The sequence below is a fragment of the Pleurodeles waltl genome, chromosome 11, assembly GCF_031143425.1.
Source record: "Pleurodeles waltl isolate 20211129_DDA chromosome 11, aPleWal1.hap1.20221129, whole genome shotgun sequence".
Classification (NCBI taxonomy): domain Eukaryota; kingdom Metazoa; phylum Chordata; class Amphibia; order Caudata; family Salamandridae; genus Pleurodeles; species Pleurodeles waltl.
The window spans coordinates 992,099,300-992,117,955 of NC_090450.1; the positions used below are offsets into that span (position 1 = coordinate 992,099,300).

An 18,656-nucleotide genomic window follows, 5' to 3' on the forward strand; every position below is an offset into this window, starting at 1 on the left:
AGATGTACACTGGGTAAGTGACATTTTCAGTTCGATGGCATCTGTCGCTGTAGATACACATGTTGTGCATAGACTAGTAAGCAGTTATCTCCCCAAAAGCGGTGGCTCAGCCTGTAGGAGTGGAAGTAGTCTGAAATAAGGTTCTTAGTACGGCTTGACCTACTGTGGCTTGTTGTGCGGATAGCACGTCTACACAGTAGTGCTTGGTAAATGTGTGAGGCGTAGACCATGTGGCTGCCTTACATATTTCGTGCATTGGAATATTCCCTAGGAAGGCCATGGTAGCGCCTTTCTTTTTGGTTGAGTGTGCCCTTGGTGTAATGGCCAGCTGTCTTTTTGCTTTAAGGTAGCAGATTTGGATGCACTTAACTATCCATCTGGCTATACCCTGTTTTGATATTGGGTTTCCTGCGTGAGGTTTTTGGAATGCAATAAACAGTTGTTTAGTTTTTCTGATGTTTTTAGTTCTGTCGATGTAGTACATTAGTGCTCTTTTGACGTCTAATGTATGTAGTGCCCTTTCAGCTATGGAATCTGGCTGTGGGAAGAACACTGGTAGCTCTACCGTTTGATTTAGGTGGAACGGAGAAATAACCTTTGGCAAAAATTTAGGATTGGTCCTTAGGACTACTTTATTTTTGTGTAGTTGGATAAAAGGTTCTTGTATTGTAAACGCCTGAATTTCACTTACTCTTCTTAGAGATGTGATGGCGATGAGAAATGCAACTTTCCAGGTTAGGAATTGTATTTCGCAAGAATGCATGGGTTCAAAAGGTGGACCCATGAGTCTTGTTAAGACAACGTTGAGGTTCCATGAAGGAACGGGTGGTGTCCTTGGTGGAATAATTCTTTTTAGGCCCTCCATAAATGCTTTAATGACAGGTATCCTAAATAGTGAATTTGAATGGGTAATCTGCAGGTATGCAGATATGGCTGCAAGGTGTATCTTAATGGACGAGAAAGCCAGGTTTGATTTTTGTAAGTGTAATAAGTAACCCACTACATCTTTTGGAGATGCGTGTAATGGTTGAATTTGAGTATGATGACAGTAGCAAACAAACCTTTTCCATTTGCTTGCATAGCAGTGTCTAGTGGATGGTCTTCTAGCTCGCTTTATGACTTCCATACATTCTTGGGTAAGGTCAAAGTGTCCGAATTCTAGGATTTCAGGAGCCAGATTGCTAGATTCAGCGATGCTGGATTTGGATGTCTGATCTGTTGTTTGTGTTGTGTTAACAGATCTGGCTTGTTGGGCAATTTGACGTGGGGTACTACTGATAGGTCTAGCAGTGTTGTGTACCAGGGTTGCCTTGCCCATGTTGGTGCTATCAGTATGAGTTTGAGTTTGTTTTGACTCAGTTTGTTTACTAGATATGGAAGGAGAGGGAGAGGGGGAAAAGCGTATGCAAATATCCCTGACCAGTTCATCCATAGGGCATTGCCTTGAGACTGCCTGTGTGGGTATCTGGATGCGAAGTTTTGGCATTTTGCGTTCTCTTTTGTTGCAAATAAGTCTATTTGAGGTGTTCCCCAAAGTTTGAAGTAAGTGTTTAGAATTTGGGGGTGAATTTCCCATTCGTGGACTTGCTGGTGATCTCGAGAGAGATTGTCTGCAAGTTGATTCTGGATTCCTGGAATAAACTGTGCTATTAGGCGAATGTGGTTGAGAATTGCCCATTGCCATGTTTTGTGCTAGAAGGCACAGCTGTGTCGAGTGTGTCCCCCCTTGTTTGTTTAGATAATACATTGTTGTCATGTTGTCCGTTTTGACAAGAATGTATTTGTGAGTTATGATTGGTTGAAATGCTTTTAATGCTTGGAAAACTGCTAGTAGTTCGAGGTGATTTATATGCAGCTTTTTTTTATGTACATCCCATTGTCCTTGTATGCTGTGTTGATTGAGGTGTGCTCCCCACCCTGTCATGGAACCATCTGTTGTTATCACGTATTGTGGCACTGGGTCTTGGAAAGGCCGCCCTTTGTTTAAATTTATATTGTTCCACCATAGAAGCGAGAGGTATGTTAGGCGGTCTATCAACACCAGATCTAGAAGGCGACCCTGTGCTTGTGACCATTGTGATGCTAGGCACTGTTGTAAGGGCCTCATGTGCAGTCTTGCGTTCGGGACAATGGCTATGCATGAGGACATCATGCCTAGGAGTTGTAATATCATCTTCGCCTGTATTTTTTGTGTTGGATACATGCGTTGTATAATCTTTTGGAAATTTTGAACCCTTTGTGGACTTGGAGTGGCTATTCCCCTCGTTGTGTCTATTGTCGCTCCTAGGTATTGTTGTACTTTGCACGGCAGAATGTGTGATTTCGCATAGTTGATGGTGAAACCGAGTTTGTAGAGGGTTTGTATGACCTGATCTGTGTGGTGTGAGCACCTTGTCAGTGAGTCGGTCTTGATTAGCCAGTCGTCTAGATACGGGAATACGTGTATTTGCTGCCTTCTGATGTGTGCAGCCACTACTGCTAAGCATTTTGTGAAGACTCTTGGTGCGGTTGTTAAACCGAACGGCAATACTTTGAATTGGTAATGTATTCCTTTGAATACGAACCTTAGGTATTTTCTGTGCGACGGATGTATTGGTATGTGGAAATACGCGTCTTTGAGATCTAAGGTTGTCATGTAATCTTGTTGCTTTAGCAATGGTAACACTTCCTGTAGCGTGACCATGTGAAAGTGTTCTGATTTGATGTATGTGTTTAGTGTTCTGAGGTCTAGGATTGGTCTCAGTGTTTTGTCCTTCTTTGGTATTAGAAAGTACAGTGAGTAAACCCCTGTATTTGTTTGTGTATCTGGTACCAGTTCTATTGCGTTCTTTTGCAGTAATGCTTGAACTTCTATTTCTAGGAGGTCCGAATGTTGTTTTGATATATTCTGTGTTTTTGGTGGTATGTTTGGAGGGATTTGTAGAAATTCTATGCAATAACCATGTTGGATAATTGCTAAGACCCAAGTGTCTGTTGTTATTTTCTCCCACGCTTGGTAATACTGACTTATTCTTCCCCCCACTGGTGTTGTGTGGAGGGGATGAGTGACGTGTGAGTCACTGTTTGGTTGTAGGTGTTTTGGGGCTTTGAAATTTTCCCCTGCTTCTAGGGAATTGTCCTCCTCTGTATTGGCCCCGAAAGCCTCCCCTTTGGTACTGTCCCTGGTAGGTGGACGGTGTTGAATGTGAGGTACTGGCTTGTGTGGCTTGACCCCAAAACCCCCCTCTAAAGGTTGTCTTGCGGAAGGTGTTGAAAGTGCCTCTGCTCTGCGGGGAGTAGAGCGCGCCCATGGCTTTTGCAGTGTCAGTGTCCTTTTTTAGCTTCTCAATTGCCGTGTCCACTTCAGGTCCGAACAATTGTTGCTCATTGAATGGCATATTGAGCACCGCCTGCTGTATCTCCAGTTTAAAACCAGATGTTCGTAGCCACGCGTGCCTTCGTATGGTTACTGCCGTGTTAATTGTTCTTGCTGCTGTGTCCGCTGCGTCCATAGAGGAGCGTATCTGGTTATTGGAGATGTTTTGTCCCTCCTCAACCACTTGTTTCGCCCTCTTTTGTAGATCTTTGGGTAGATGCTCAATGAGGTGTTGCATCTCGTCCCAGTGGGCTCTGTCATATCGCGCTAGGAGCGCTTGAGAGTTAGCGATGCGCCACTGGTTTGCAGCCTGTACTGCGACCCTTTTACCGGCTGCATCGAACTTGCGGCTTTCCTTATCCGGGGGTGGTGCATCGCCCGATGTGTGAGAGTTTGCTCTCTTGCGAGCTGCCCCTACCACAACCGAATCTGGTGGCAGTTGTGAGGTGATGAAAGCTGGGTCTGTGGGAGGTGCTTTATATTTCTTTTCCACCCTCGGTGTTATTGCCCTACTCTTGACAGGCTCTTTGAATATGTCCTTTGCGTGCCTTAGCATTCCTGGGAGCATAGGCAGGCTTTGGTAGGTGCTATGTGTGGAGGAGAGGGTGTTGAAAAGGAAGTCATCCTCGACAGGCTCCGAGTGTAGAGACACGTTATGGAACTCTGCTGCTCTAGCCACCACTTGTGAATATGCTGTGCTGTCTTCTGGTGGTGAGGGCTTTGTAGGATACGCCTCTGGACTGTTGTCTGACACTGGGGCGTCGTATAAGTCCCAAGCATCTTGGTCCTGGTCATCTTGGCTTAAGGTGGTGTGAGCCGGTGAATGTGACGGAGTCTGTGCCGGTGAAATGTGAGCTACAGGTGGAGGAGAGGGTGGCGGAGTTACCTTCTTCACCAGTGTTGTTTGTGGTGCTTGTTCTTGTTGGAATTCAAGTCTCCTCTTCCTCCTAATAGGGGGAAGGGTGCTTATTTTCCCTGTTCCACTCTGTATAAAAATCCGTTTTTGAGTGTGGTCCACCTCGGTGGATTGTAATTCTTCCTCGAATCTATGCTTTCGCATTTGAGAGGACAGTGATTGTTCCTCTGAATAGGAACCGGTAGTTGGCTCGGTTGCGGGTCGTTTTGGCACCGAAACTATGTCCACGCTCTTTTTCGGCTCCGAGGCGACTTCTCTTTTTCGGAGTCGAACCCTCTCGGCGTCGATCCTCCTCGGTGCCGCTGTCTCTGCGTCGAGCAGCTTCGGCTCCGCTATCTTGGCGTCGATCTTTGTCGGCAGCACTATCTCGGTCCCGAGATGGCTGGGTGCCTGTGTCTCGACCCGAGTCGGACGATCTCGGCACTATTTCGGCCTTCTTCGGTGCCGATGGTCGGTCACCGATTTTATGGGTTGAGCCATGGCCTGATGGCAGTGGCGTCCCCTGGGCCTTGTCAGTTTTCTTGTGTGCTATCTTCGACGTCTTACTCACTGTTTCATGGTCGTCGAATTCGTCCGAGTCCGATTCATGGATCGAGAAGGCTTCTACTTCTTCTTGTTCCTCAAACTCTCGGTGTCCTGTCGGCGTGGACGCCATTTGCAGTCTTCTGGCTCGTCGGTCACGGAGCGTTTTTCGGGACCGGAACGCACGACAGGCCTCACAAGTTTCTTCCCTGTGCTCGGGCGACAGGCACAGGTTACAGACCGAATGTTGGTCTGTATATGGGTATTTGTTGTGGCATTTAGGACAGAATCGGAACGGGGTCCGTTCCATCAGCGTCGATGTCACACGCCGTCGGGCCGACCAGGCCCCGACGGGGGATCGAAAACTACCCCGAAGGGCAACGGAGATCTTAACGATTCGATTCGGTGTCGATGCTATCTAACCCGATCCCGAACGCAACAATACCGACGTAATTTTCCGATTTTGAGCTAACTTTCCGTTCCGAAACCCGGAGCGAAAGGAACACGTCCGAACCCGATGGCGGAAAGAAAACAATCGAAGATGGAGTCGACGCCCATGCGCAATGGAGACAAAGAGGAGGAGTCCCTCGGTCCCGTGACTCATAAGACTTCTTCGAAGAAAAACAACTTGTAACACTCCGACCCAACACCAGATGGCGGGCTGTGCACAACATGTGTATCTACAGCGACAGATGCCATCGAACATATATTTACAAATGTACAAATGTTGAAGATCTACTTCTAAACGGCTACAGGCTCCCGGGGAGGCGGGTGGGCGCATGTGAATCTGCAGTGACTAATGCCACGAACAGATGTACACTGGGTAAGTGACATTTTCCGTTCGGTGGCATGTGTAGCTGCAGATACACATGCTGTGCATAGACTGGTAAGCAGTTATCTCCCCAAAAGCGGTGGTTCAGCCTGTAGGAGTTGAAGTAGTTTGAAATAAAGTTCTTAGTACAGCTTGACCTACGGTGGCTTGTTGTGCAGATAACACATCTACACAGTAGTGCTTAGTAAATGTATGAGGCGTAGACCATGTTGCTGCCTTACATATTTCGTTCATTGGAATATTTACAAGAAAGGCCATGGTAGCACCTTTCTTTCTGGTTGAGTGTGCCTTTGGTGTAATAGGCAGCTCTCTCTTTGCTTTAAGATAGCAGGTTTGAATGCACCTAACTATCCATCTAGCAATACCTTGTTTTGAAATTGGATTTCCTGTATGAGGTTTTTGAAAGGCAATAAATAGTTGTTTTGTCTTTCTAATTAGTTTTGTTCTGTCAATGTAGTACATTAGTGCTCTCTTGATGTCTAATGTATGTAGTGCTCTTTCAGCTATTGAATCTGGCTGTGGGAAGAACACTGGTAATTCTACTGTTTGATTTAAGTGGAACAGTGAGATAACCTTTGGTAAGAATTTTGGATTTGTTCTTAGAACTACCTTATTCTTGTGTATTTTAATAAATGGTTCTTGTATGGTAAATGCCTGAATTTCACTTACTCTTCTTAGCGATGTGATGGCAATGAGAAATGCAACTTTCCACGTTAAGTATTGCATTTCACAAGAATGCATGGGTTCGAAAGGTGGACCCATGAGCCTTGTTAAGACAATGTTGAGGTTCCATGAAGGAACAGGTGGTGTCCTTGGTGGTATAATTCTCTTTAGGCCTTCCATAAACGCTTTAATGACAGGTATTCTAAATAGGGAAGTTGAATGAGTAATCTGCAGGTACGCAGATATTGCTGCCAGATGTATCTTTATGGAAGAGAAAGCTAGATTTGATTTTTGCAAATGTAGTAAATATCCTACTACATCTTTTGGAGATGCATGCAATGGTTGAATTTGATTATTATGGCAGTAACAAACAAATCTTTTCCATTTACTTGCATAGCAGTGTCTATTGGATGGTTTTCTAGCTTGTTTTATGACCTCCATACATTCTTGTGTGAGGTCTAAGTGTCCAAATTCTAGGATTTCAGGAGCCAAATTGCTAGATTCAGCGATGCTGGGTTTGGATGCCTGATCTGTTGTTTGTGTTGTGTTAACAGATCTGGTCTGTTGGGTAGTTTGACATGAGGTACTACTGACAGGTCTAGTAGTGTCGTATACCAAGGTTGTCTTGCCCATGTTGGTGCTATTAGTATGAGTTTGAGTTTGTTTTGACTCAATCTGTTTACTAGATATGGAAGGAGAGGGAGAGGGGGAAAAGCGTACGCAAATATCCCTGACCAATTCATCCATAGAGCATTGCCTTGGGATTGCTGGTGTGGGTACCTGGATGCGAAGTTTTGGCATTTTGCGTTTTCTTTTGTTGCAAATAGATCTATTTGAGGTGTTCCCCAAATTTGAAAGTAAGTGTTCAGTATTTGGGGGTGAATTTCCCATTCGTGGATTTGTTGGTGATCCCGAGAGAGATTGTCTGCTAGCTGGTTCTGGATTCCTGGAATAAATTGTGCTATTAGGCGAATGTGGTTGTGAATTGCCCAATGCCATATTTTTTGTGTTAGGAGACACAACTGTGTCGAGTGTGTCCCCCCCTGTTTGTTTAAATAATACATTGTCGTCATGTTGTCTGTTTTGACAAGAATGTATTTGTGGGTTATCATGGGTTGGAATGCTTTCAACGCTAGAAATACTGCTAGTAGTTCTAGGTGATTTATATGAAACTTTCTTTGATGTACGTCCCATTGTCCTTGGATGCTGTGTTGATTGAGGTGTGCTCCCCACCCTGTCATGGAAGCATCCGTTGTTATAACGTATGTTGGCACTGGGTCTTGGAAAGGCCGCCCTTTGTTTAAATTTGTACTGTTCCACCATAGAAGCGAGATGTATGTTTGGCGGTCTATCAACACCAGATCTAGAAGTTGACCCTGTGCATGTGACCATTGTGATGCTAGGCACTGTTGTAAGGGCCGCATGTGCAATCTTGCGTTTGGGACAATGGCTATGCATGAGGACATCATGCCTAGGAGTTTTAATACCATCTTTGCATGTATCTTTTGTGTTGGATACATGGCCTGTATCACTTTGTGAAATGTTTGAACCCTTTGAGGACTTGGAGTGGCTATCCCTTCTGTTGTGTTGATTGTCGCTCCTAAGTATTGCTGTGTTTGACACGGCAAAAGGTGTGACTTTGCATAGTTGATGGAGAAACCCAGCTTGTAAAGGGTTTGTATAACATAATTTGTGTGATGTGAACACTTTGTTAGCGTGTTGGTCTTGATTAACCAGTCGTCTAAGTAAGGGAACACGTGTATTTGCTGCCTCCTGATATGTGCAGCTACTACTGCTAGACATTTTGTAAAGACTCTTGGCGCAGTTGTTATTCCGAATGGCAACACTTTGAATTGGTAATGTATTCCCTTGAATACGAACCTTAGGTATTTCCTGTGCGAGGGATGTATCGGTATATGGAAATACGCGTCCTTTAGATCTAATGTTGTCATGTAGTCCTGCTGTTTGAGCAATGGGATTACGTCTTGTAACGTGACCATGTGAAAGTGGTCTGATTTGATGTAGGTGTTTAGTGTTCTGAGATCTAGTATTGGTCTTAGAGTTTTGTCCTTTTTTGGTATTAGAAAGTACAGTGAGTAAACTCCTGTGTTCTTTTGTGGAATTGGTACTAATTCTATTGCGTCTTTTTGCAGTAATGCTTGAACTTCTAGTCCTAGAAGGTCTATATGCTGTTTTGACATATTGTGTGTTTTCGGTGGGACGTGTGGAGGGAGTTGGAGAAATTCTATGCAATAACCATGTTGGATAATTGCTAAGACCCAAGTGTCTGTTGTTATTTCCTCCCAAGATTTGTAGAACTGGCTTAGTCTTCCCCCCACTGATGTTGTGTGAAGGGGTTGTGTGACCTGTGAGTCACTGTTTATTTTGAGGGGTTTTGGGACCTTGAAATTTTCCCTGGTTTCTTGGGAATTGGCCCCCTCGGTATTGTCCCCGAAAGCCTCCCCTTTGATATTGTCCCTGGTAGGTAGGTGGTCTTGTTTGTGAGGTGCTGGCGTCTGTGGTGGGTTGGCCTCGAAACCCTCCCCTAAAAGTTGTTTTACGAAATGTGCCAAATGAACGAGTTACTTACCTTCGGTAACGACTTTTCTGGTGGATACATTAGCTACCTGTGGATTCCTCACCTCATGAATACTCCCATGGCGCCAGCATTTGACGGAAATCTTCTTACTAGTCTCTGCACGTCGACGAGGACGTCACTGTCGCCCACGCGACGCCGTCTGACGTCATACAGGCAATAAGAGGTCCTCGACGACGTGCGGACGTCAGTACCAATCATTTTTTACGTGCATGAGAACAACCAGGCAATGCAATGAAAGAGCAAGGCAACATCCATTATATTGTAAAAATACACCACATTGTATGAATAACTGTAAATCTTTTTATGTACATATATATATATATAAAACTCTCTCTTTTAAAATATATACACACACCAAGTATATACATAAAGATATATACATATATACATATATATATATATATAAATATATTATATATACATCTATTGCACCCTCAAAGACCAAGAGAAGCGCACTCAAGGATTACTTGGTAAGACCAGAAAGGCAACGGGGAGGCGGGTGGGACCGTGAGGAATCCATAGGTAGCTAATGTATCCACCAGAAAAGTCGTTACCGAAGGTAAGTAACTCGTTCTTCTGATGGATACAACTACCTGTGGATTCCTCACCTCATGAATAGAGTCCCAAAGCAGTACCACGCCCGGCGGTGGGTGCCTAAATGGTCAAACCAAGAAATCCTGCAGCACTGACCGTGCAAAATGGCCGTCCCTTCTAACCTCAGAATCCAAACAGTAATGTTTTGCAAAAGTGTGAAGGGACGACCAAGTTGCGGCCTTGCAGATGTCGACCACAGGAACACCTCTGGCCAAGGCCGAAGTGGCCGACTTAGCTCTGGTGGAATGAGCTCTAATGCCCTCAGGAGGATCCTTCTTTGCCAAAGAGTAACATATTTTAATGCAAAGAACAACCCACCTGGATAGTGTTCTCTTGTGGACTGCCTTTCCTCTCCTCTTGCCCACGTATCCAATAAACAGCTGATCCTCCAGCCTGAAATCCTTTGTTCTATCGATAAAGAAGCTCAACGCTCTCTTTGGGTCCAGACGGTGCAGTCTTTCTTCCTCTTTGGAAGGATGAGGCGGAGGATAGAACGTGGACAAAGTAATTGCCTGAGCCAAATGGAAGGGTGAAACAACCTTCGGGAGGAAAGCAGCCTTGGTCCTCAACACCACCTTATCCCCATAAAAAGTTGTATAAGGGGGTTTTACTGATAAGGCCTGCAACTCACTCACTCTCCTTGCTGATGTTATAGCTATCAGGAAGACTGTTTTTAAAACCAAATACCTCAAGGGGCAAGAATGCATAGGTTCAAAAGGGGACCCCATAAGGAAAGTCAGGACTAAGGACAAATCCTATTGCGGCATAACGAATGGCTTTGGAGGATATTGATTTAGAAGACCTTTCAAGAATCTGATAACAATAGGGGATTTAAATAAAGATGGTTGGTCTGGAAGACATAAGAAGGCTGACAAGGCCGATAAATAACCTTTAATGGTAGCCACTGCACAACCTTTCTGCGCCAGAGATAGAGCAAAAGACAAAACGTCCGATAGATGAGCATGCAAAGGATCAATCTGCCTCTCTCCACACCACGCAACAAATTTAGACCACCTATTAGCGTAGATAGATTTAGTGGAGTGTCGCCTGGCCGCTAATATAACATCCACTACCTCAGGCGGGAGAGAGAAGGAACCCAGGTTGCCCCGTTCAATCTCCAGGCATGTAGGTGCAGACTCTGGAGGTTGGGGTGTAGAACCTGCCCCTGCGACTGCGAGAGGAGGTCTGCCCTGAAAGGGAGACGGAGCGGCGGGCACATTGAGAGTTGGAGAAGGTCGGAGTACCACACCCTCCTTGGCCAATCCGGAGCTATTAAGATTACTAGAGCCCGGTCTTGGCGAATCTTCCTCAATACTCGAGGAATCAAGGGTATGGGAGGAAACGCGTAAAGCAACTGGCCGCACCAGGTCATTTGAAACGCGTCCCCCAACGCTTCCTGCATCGGATACTGAAGGCTGCAGAACAACGGACAATGCGCGTTCTCTCGAGTGGCGAACAGATCTACCCGAGGAAACCCCCACCTCTGGAAGATTAAACGGACTTGATCTGGATGGAGACGCCACTCGTGGTCTGCCGAGAAGCGGCGACTGAGACTGTCCGCACGCACGTTCAAAACTCCGGCCAGATGGTTTGCTATCAAGCAAATCCGATGGTCCTTTGCCCAGGACCATAGTCGAAGAGCTTCTCTGCAGAGAAGGTACGACCCCACTCCTCCCTGCTTGTTTATGTACCACATCGTGGTAGTATTGTCCGTTAGGACCTGTACCGACTGACCACGAAGGGAAGGGAGGAAGGCCTTGAGAGCCAGACGTACAGCCCGTAATTCTAACAGATTGATGTGAAAAATCTGTTCCTCTGGAGACCAAAGACCTTTGATCTCCAGATCCCCCAGATGAGCTCCCCACCCTAGAGTGGAAGCATCCGTTATGACTGTGGCCACTGGTGGCGACTGCTGGAACGGCTTTCCTTGCGAAAGATTGTTGCTTACAATCCACCACTTCAAATCCACAGCAGCATCTCTGGAGATCTTGACAGTACCCTCTAGATCCCCTCTGTGTTGAGACCACTGCCTTCGGAGGCACCACTGAAGAGCCCTCATGTGCCAGCGAGCATGCGTGACCAACAGAATGCAGGAGGCAAAAAGACCGAGCAGACGAAGGACCTTGAGGACTGGAACTACCGCTCCATTTCGAAACATTGGAACCAAATCCTGAATATCTTGAATCCGCTGAGGCGGAGGAAAGGCCCGACCCAATGTTGTATCCAGTACTGCCCCTATGAACAGGAGGCGCTGAGAGGGCTCTAGGTGAGATTTGGGCTCGTTCACCGAAAAACCCAGGTCGAACAACAACTGGGTTGTTGACTGCAGATGACGCAACACAAGCTCCGGGGACTTGGCTTTGATCAACCAGTCGTCCAAGTAAGGGAATACTGCTATCCCCTTCCTTCTGAGCTCTGCCGCAACCACCGACATCACCTTCGTGAAGACTCGAGGTGCTGAAGTAAGACCAAACGGAAGGACCGCAAACTGATAGTGTTGCGATCCCACCACAAACCGGAGATACTTCCTGTGTGACTTGAGTATCGGGATATGAAAGTAAGCATCCTGCAAGTCGACAGACACCATCCAGTCTTCCATGTTCAACGCCAAAAGCACCTGTGCTAGGGTCAGCATCTTGAACTTTTCCTGCTTGAGGAACCAATTCAAGATCCTCAGGTCCAGAATTGGTCTCAAACGACCATCCTTCTTGGGAATCAGGAAATACCTTGAGTAAACTCCTTGACCCCTTTCCTGCTCCGGGACCAACTCCACCGCGCCCTTTAAAAGGAGGACTTCTACCTCCTGTTCTAGCAACAGGAGGTGTTCTTGTGAACAATACAAAGGGCGGGGCGGGATGAGGGGCGGAAACTCCCGAAAAGGAAGGGTGTAGCCTTTTCCCACAACACTGAGAACCCAATTGTCCGACGTAACAGTCTCCCATTTGGTGAGAAAATGCTGTAATCTTCCCCCTACAGGAGAGGCGTGAGTTGGAAATGGTGGAAGCCTAAGGCTGCTTCCCCTGCTGCACCCCGCCAGAGGATGAGGAAGAGGCAGAGTGCTGCTGAGAGGCTCCTCTGGTGCGGACCCTACCTCTCCCCCTAAAAGATCTATAGGGATGGGAAGAGGCAGGTTGCTGATATCTTCCCCGAAAGGAAGAGGAGGAAGAGCCACGCCCAAATCCACGAAACCTCCTGAAAAATCTGGAAGAGGCCGTGGAAGAAGGAGCTTGGAGCCCTAACGACTTAGCCGTGGCCCTGCTTTCCTTAAAACGTTCCAAGGCCGAATCAGCCTTAGCCCCAAACAGTTTGTCCCCATCAAACGGGAGATCCAACAATGTGGACTGTACATCAGGCCGAAAAGCCCGAGTTACGGAGCCAGGCCTGTCTCCTTGCCACCACAGTTGTGCCCATTGCTCTGGCTACCGAGTCGGTGGTATCCAGTCCCGTCTGGATAATTTGGGTCGCAGCAGCCTGGGCATTTGAGACAAGATCCAAAAGACCCTGGGGAAGCTCTGTAAACGAAGAGGAGATGTCATCCATCAGAGCATGAATATACCTCCCAGGACACAGGTTGCATTGGTGGCTTTTAACGCCAGACTGCAGGACGAAAAAATCTTCTTCGACTGCGCCTCTAGCTTCTTTGAATCTCTGTCCCCAGGCACCGTCGGAAAAGAACCAGGCGCTGACTTGGACGAACAGGAGGCCTGCACCACCAAGCTCTCCGGCGTAGGGTGCCTGGACAGAAAACCAGGGTCAGTTGGAGCCGCCCGATACCTCCTGGCCGCGGCTCTGTGAACTGCTGGGGAAGATGCCGGCCTCTTCCACACCTCTAAAACCGGATCCAGCAGAGCGTCATTAAAAGGTAACAGAGGCTCCGCCGCGGCTGAGGCCGGATGTAACACCTCTGTCAAAAGGTTTTGTTTCGCCTCCACCACCGGCAAAGGCAGGTCCAAAAAACTAGCTGCCTTCCGTACCACTGCATGAAAGGAAGCAGCCTCCTCAGTATATTCCCCCGGGGACGAAAGGTCCCACTCAGGGGAAGTGTCCAGCCCACTGGCCGACTCCAGTCCACGCAGCCCATCACCCGAGTCCTCTAGCTCTCCTTCCTCTAGGGCTCGTTGGTACTCCTGCTCTTCTAGTACCCGGAGAGCACGTCTCCTTGAATGCAGTCGTTGCTCAATCCGCGGAGTCGACAATGCCTCCGCCGAAGTCGGAGATCGGCGCCGATCTTCCGAAGCCACCGACGCCGCATCCGGCGCCACAGGTAACTTCGGCGCCGACTGAAGAGCAGTTGAAACGGATGGACCCACCGGAGTCACAGGCCGAAATCTCGACGTCGACGGGATGGAAATCCCTGGGGCCAATCCTTCCGAAGCCACCGGAGCGGCCACCGGCGCCGACACTGGCGCCGAGCCCACGTTCCCAAACGGGAGAAAGGGCATAAAGGGTGCCGGCCGAAGAGGCGCAGGATCACCCAAAGAAAAGGCCAAAGGCCCAGCCGGAGCACCCCCTGGAGCCATCTGTTGGAAGATGGCATACATCGCATTCAAGAATGCGGAACTATCGGCTCCAGGGGTGGGAAAAGCCGGATACTGGGGTGCCTGTCTCGGAGGCGACCCCGACGCCGGCCTCGGCGTCTGCGCCGGAGAAAACACTTGAGGCTCCAATACCTCAATCACCGACGCCTGTCCAGGTGAAGTTGGAGACGCCGGAGAAGGCAACGGCGTCGAAGGATGCGGCGTAACCGTGGGGCTGACCTCCCATGTTCTTCGGCGCCGATCCGGAGACCTGGAACGAGCCTCCCTTGAATGACGCCGAGATTCTCTACGGCGCCGGGAGTCTCGATGACGCCGATGTCTTGGAGAAGACTTCTTGTGATGCTTCTCCTTTGACTTGGCCATAAACAGCTTCGCCTCACGTTCTTTAAGAGCCTTTGGATTCATGTGCTGACATGAATCACAAGTCGAGACGTCGTGGTCGGAGCTCAAACACCAAAGGCAATCGGAATGAGGATCCGTCACCGACATCTTGCCTCCACACTCACGACAAGGCTTAAATCCAGACTTTCTCTGCGACATTATTTCCACAGCGAAAGACTACGCAGCAAGATATACACTGTAACCGCAAGAGTAACAGTTGCTCCCTCGAAGATAACCGTTTCGAATGCACGGAAAAAAGGGAACTGACGTCCGCACGTCGTCGAGGACCTCTTATTGCCTGTATGACGTCAGACGGCGTCGCGTGGGCGACAGTGACGTCCTCGTCGACGTGCAGAGACTAGTAAGAAGATTTCCGTCAAATGCTGGCGCCATGGGAGTATTCATGAGGTGAGGAATCCACAGGTAGTTGTATCCATCAGAAGTGCCTCTGCCCTGCGGGGAGTAGAGTGCGCCCATGGCTTTGGCTGTGTCGGTGTCCTTTTTTAATTTTTCAATTGCAGTGTCCACCTCCGGCCCAAACAATTGCTGTTCATTAAACGGCATATTGAGCACAGCCTGTTGTATTTCAGGTTTGAAGCCAGATGTGCGCAGCCATGCGTGCCTCCTTATTGTGACTGCAGTATTTATTGTTCTTGCAGCTGTATCCGCTGCATCCATGGCAGATCGTATCTGGTTGTTCGAGATACTTTGCCCCTCTTCCACCACCTGTTGCGCTCGTTTTTGGAACTCTTTGGGGAGATGTTCGATGAAATGTTGCATCTCATCCCAATGAGCCCTGTCGTATCTCGCTAGGAGTGCTTGCGAGTTGGCGATGCGCCACTGATTTGCCGCTTGTGCTGCAACCCTTTTTCCCGCTGCATCAAATTTGCGGCTCTCCTTGTCCGGAGGTGGTGCGTCGCCTGATGTATGCGAGTTGGCTCTCTTACGAGCTGTCCCCACAACTACTGAGTCCGGTGTCAGTTGTGATGTGATAAAAGCAGGGTCTGTGGGCGGTGCCTTGTATTTTTTCTCCACCCTTGGAGTTATGGCTCTGCTTTTAACTGGCTCCTGAAATATCTGTTTCGAGTGTCTTAGCATTCCTGGGAGCATGGGAAGGCTTTGATAATGACTATGGGTGGAGGACAGGGTGTTAAAGAGGAAGTCATCCTCAATAGGCTCCGAATGTAGCGATACATTATGGAATTCGGCTGCCCTAGCTACCACCTGTGCATATGATGTACTGTCCTCAGGTGGTGACGGTTTAGTTGGGTACGACTCTGGGCTATTGTCCGATACTGGAGCATCGTAGAGGTCCCATGCATCCGTATCATCCTGGCTCATTGTGGTATGAGCTGGTGAGTGTGTTAATGGTGGAGTTTGTGCCGGTGATGCATGAGTTGATGGTGGTGGTGAGGGTGGTGGAGTTACCTTCTTTACCACTTTTGCTTGTGGTTGCTTGTCTCCTTGCTGGAAGTCAAGTTTCCTTTTTCTTTTGATTGGGGGAAGAGTGCTGATCTTCCCTGTATCCTTTTGAATAAAGATCCGCTTTTGCGTGTGATCTGGCTGTATTGTTTGTAATTCCTCCTCAAATCTATGTCTTTTTAGTTGAGAGGACATTCCTTGTTCCTCTGAGTAGGAACCAGTTTTCGGTTCGGTTGCCGGGTGTTTCGGCACCGACCAACTTCGGTGCTGCTGTGCTGAGCAGCTTCGGTGCCGCTGTCTCGGTGTCGACCCTTTTCTGCACCACTCTGTCGGTCCCGAGATTGCTGCGTGCCTGTGTCTCGACCCGAGTCGGACGACTTCGACACCAGCTCGCCCTTTTTCGGTGCCGATGGACGGTCACCTACTTTCCGGGTTAAGCCATGGCCTGTTGGCGGTGGCGTCCCCTGGGCTTTGTCAGTCTTTTCATGTGTTTTTTGTTTCGACGTCTTACTCACGGTTGGTTGATATTCGACGTTGAATTCTTCGGAATCCGACTCGTGGATGGAGAAAGTTTCTTCTTCCTCCTCCTCGAACTGTTGTTGTCCTGTCGGCATGGACGCCATCTGCAACCTCCTGGCTCTTCGGTCTCTGAGCGTTTTTCTCGACCGAAACGCGCGACAGGCTTCGCACGTATCCTCCTTGTGCTCGGGGGACAGGCACAAGTTACAGACCAAATGTTGATCCGTATAAGGATATTTACTATGGCATTTAGGACAGAATCGGAACGGGGTCCGTTCCATCAGTCTCGAAGTCGCACGCGGTCGGGCCGACCAGGCCCCGACGGGGGATCGAAATTACCCCGAAGGGCTACCGGAGCTCTTCAAGATTCGGTGTCGATTTGTTCTAACTAACCCGATACCGAACGAAACAATACCGACGAATTTCTCCGAGATTCTGACTAACTTTCCGACCCGAAACACGGAGCGAAAAGGAACACGTCCGAACCCGATGGCGGAAAAAAAACAATCTAAGATGGAGTCGACGCCCATGCGCAATGGAATCGAAAGGGGAGGAGTCCCTCGGTCTCGTGACTCGAAAAGACTTCTTCGAAGAAAAACAACTTGTAACACTCCGAGCCCAACACCAGACGGCGGACTGTGCACAGCATGTGTATCTGCAGCTACACATGCCACCGAACACCTTATTTCCAGATGTGTCAATGCGTTTGGTTCTCTGCTTGAGGGGCAGTGAGGAACATATTGAGATTCACCTTGCTGGTGGAAGCTTGAAAACACCAATCTCTCAAGATTTGGTAGCTGGGGTAGAAAATCAAGTCCCCGGGGCAGGCCTATGACACCTAGCTACAGGGAGATATACCGACAGAGCCGAGCACAGCTCAAAACAGGCTGTTGTCAAAGCACCCGTTAGAGCATCATTAAAGGGCCGGAAGGGCTCTGAAGTAGCAGTCCAGGGCTGCACGACCTCAGTTATCCAATTTGCCTCGTGTGTATCTGAAAGTCCAGCAATTCTGTAACTCTGTGCCTCGCTGGGATTCCCCAGAGGAGAATCTAAGTCTGCCAAGGAAGTACCCAAGACAACAGCATTTTGCAAGCCTAAATACATGCCTGCATCAGTGTAACGAGGTGCAATTCAACTGCCTGCATCTTCATCATGAGAACATTCTCAGGTTCCTGAATAGCAGCGCCTAGGGGTCCTTCCAGACCAGAGACTACATGTTAATTATTTCATAATGAGAAATTAGCCGAAGTTGGCTCCAGACCTGAAACTGGCATTGATGATGAGTCGGGGTGCGCGCCTCTGGAGCTGAGGTGGTATCAGAGCACTGAGAACAGATGTGACCTTCGGCTCAAGTGTGACAGTATCGGCCGGTGCTGGCTGCGGTCCATGTAGGAGTCCAAGAGGGTCAGTCGGCACAAGGACACACCCTGCCAGTGGAAGTCTGACTTGCATCCCCCATGGATCCATCAGGCCCATGGCACTCCAGAGAGACCTGGAAAACATCTGGAGGAGTTGCAGCATGGCCTTCTTGAAGGCCTTCCCTGCTACGGCAGCAGCCCAGGAAACTAGGGTCATGTTAGGACCAGCCTCAGGATAAGCTCAGATTCAGATGATAGGATAGAGTCAGTTTCTTCAAGTGCTGACTGTGCAACTTCTTCCTGGGATGGAGGGACAGGAGGGAGAGGAACCTCGTTTAGCCTTCTTATGCGTATGGCATGACTTGTCTTTTGCCTTTGTCTTGGATTCACCTAAGGATGGTCAATTAGGGCCAAACTAGGCACTGGAGTGGAATCAGCCCCTGAGGATTGGGGTGTAACCTGCCTCGTTTCTTCTGCTTGGTGACATAGATGTGGTTGATCCTAGATACCGCAGGCAGATGTTGTGTGGTTCCATAACCAACATCTGTTTCCTACAATCATGACACAGTTTGAAGTCTGTGGTGTTTCGGAGTAACATAGTTCTAACACATTGTCTGAAAAAGCAGTTTGGGGTCGGTAAGATACTGACAAAAAGACAGAGGGAAGCTCTGGATCCAGTCTGGCACCTGTAGGAATTTCAAAGGCGAGGCATCTGCGGTTAGAATTATCCATCAGAAAATACCTTAGCTTAACTGATGCTCATCAGAGACTTGAAGATTCTCATCACATAACATAGTTGCAAAAGACCAGACTGAAAACTCACCGGGGAGGCGTGTACTGATTCGGAGACAGAAGGTTTTCTTCTATCCGCCTGTAGTTCTGGATCTGGGTTGGGACAGGAATGGGCACTGACTGGCTGTATTTGATGCTCGAGAGGTGGCTCTGTCTGCTGATAAA

The 18,656-nt window shown here is 48.2% G+C and overlaps 1 protein-coding gene across 2 annotated transcripts in view; it reads right to left on the reverse strand.

Annotated features, from left to right (window-relative positions):
* Nucleotides 1-18,656, reverse strand: part of ULK1 (unc-51 like autophagy activating kinase 1) — a 219,300-nt gene that overhangs the window by 53,241 nt on the left and 147,403 nt on the right. The window contains exon 16 of one of the 2 annotated variants that reach the window (XM_069215341.1): nt 18,523-18,645. In XM_069215341.1, the coding sequence (XP_069071442.1) occupies nt 18,523-18,645 (123 nt within the window). Of the gene's footprint in view, nt 1-18,522; nt 18,649-18,656 lie in introns of both variants that reach the window. The other variant, XM_069215340.1, reaches the window with a different exon arrangement.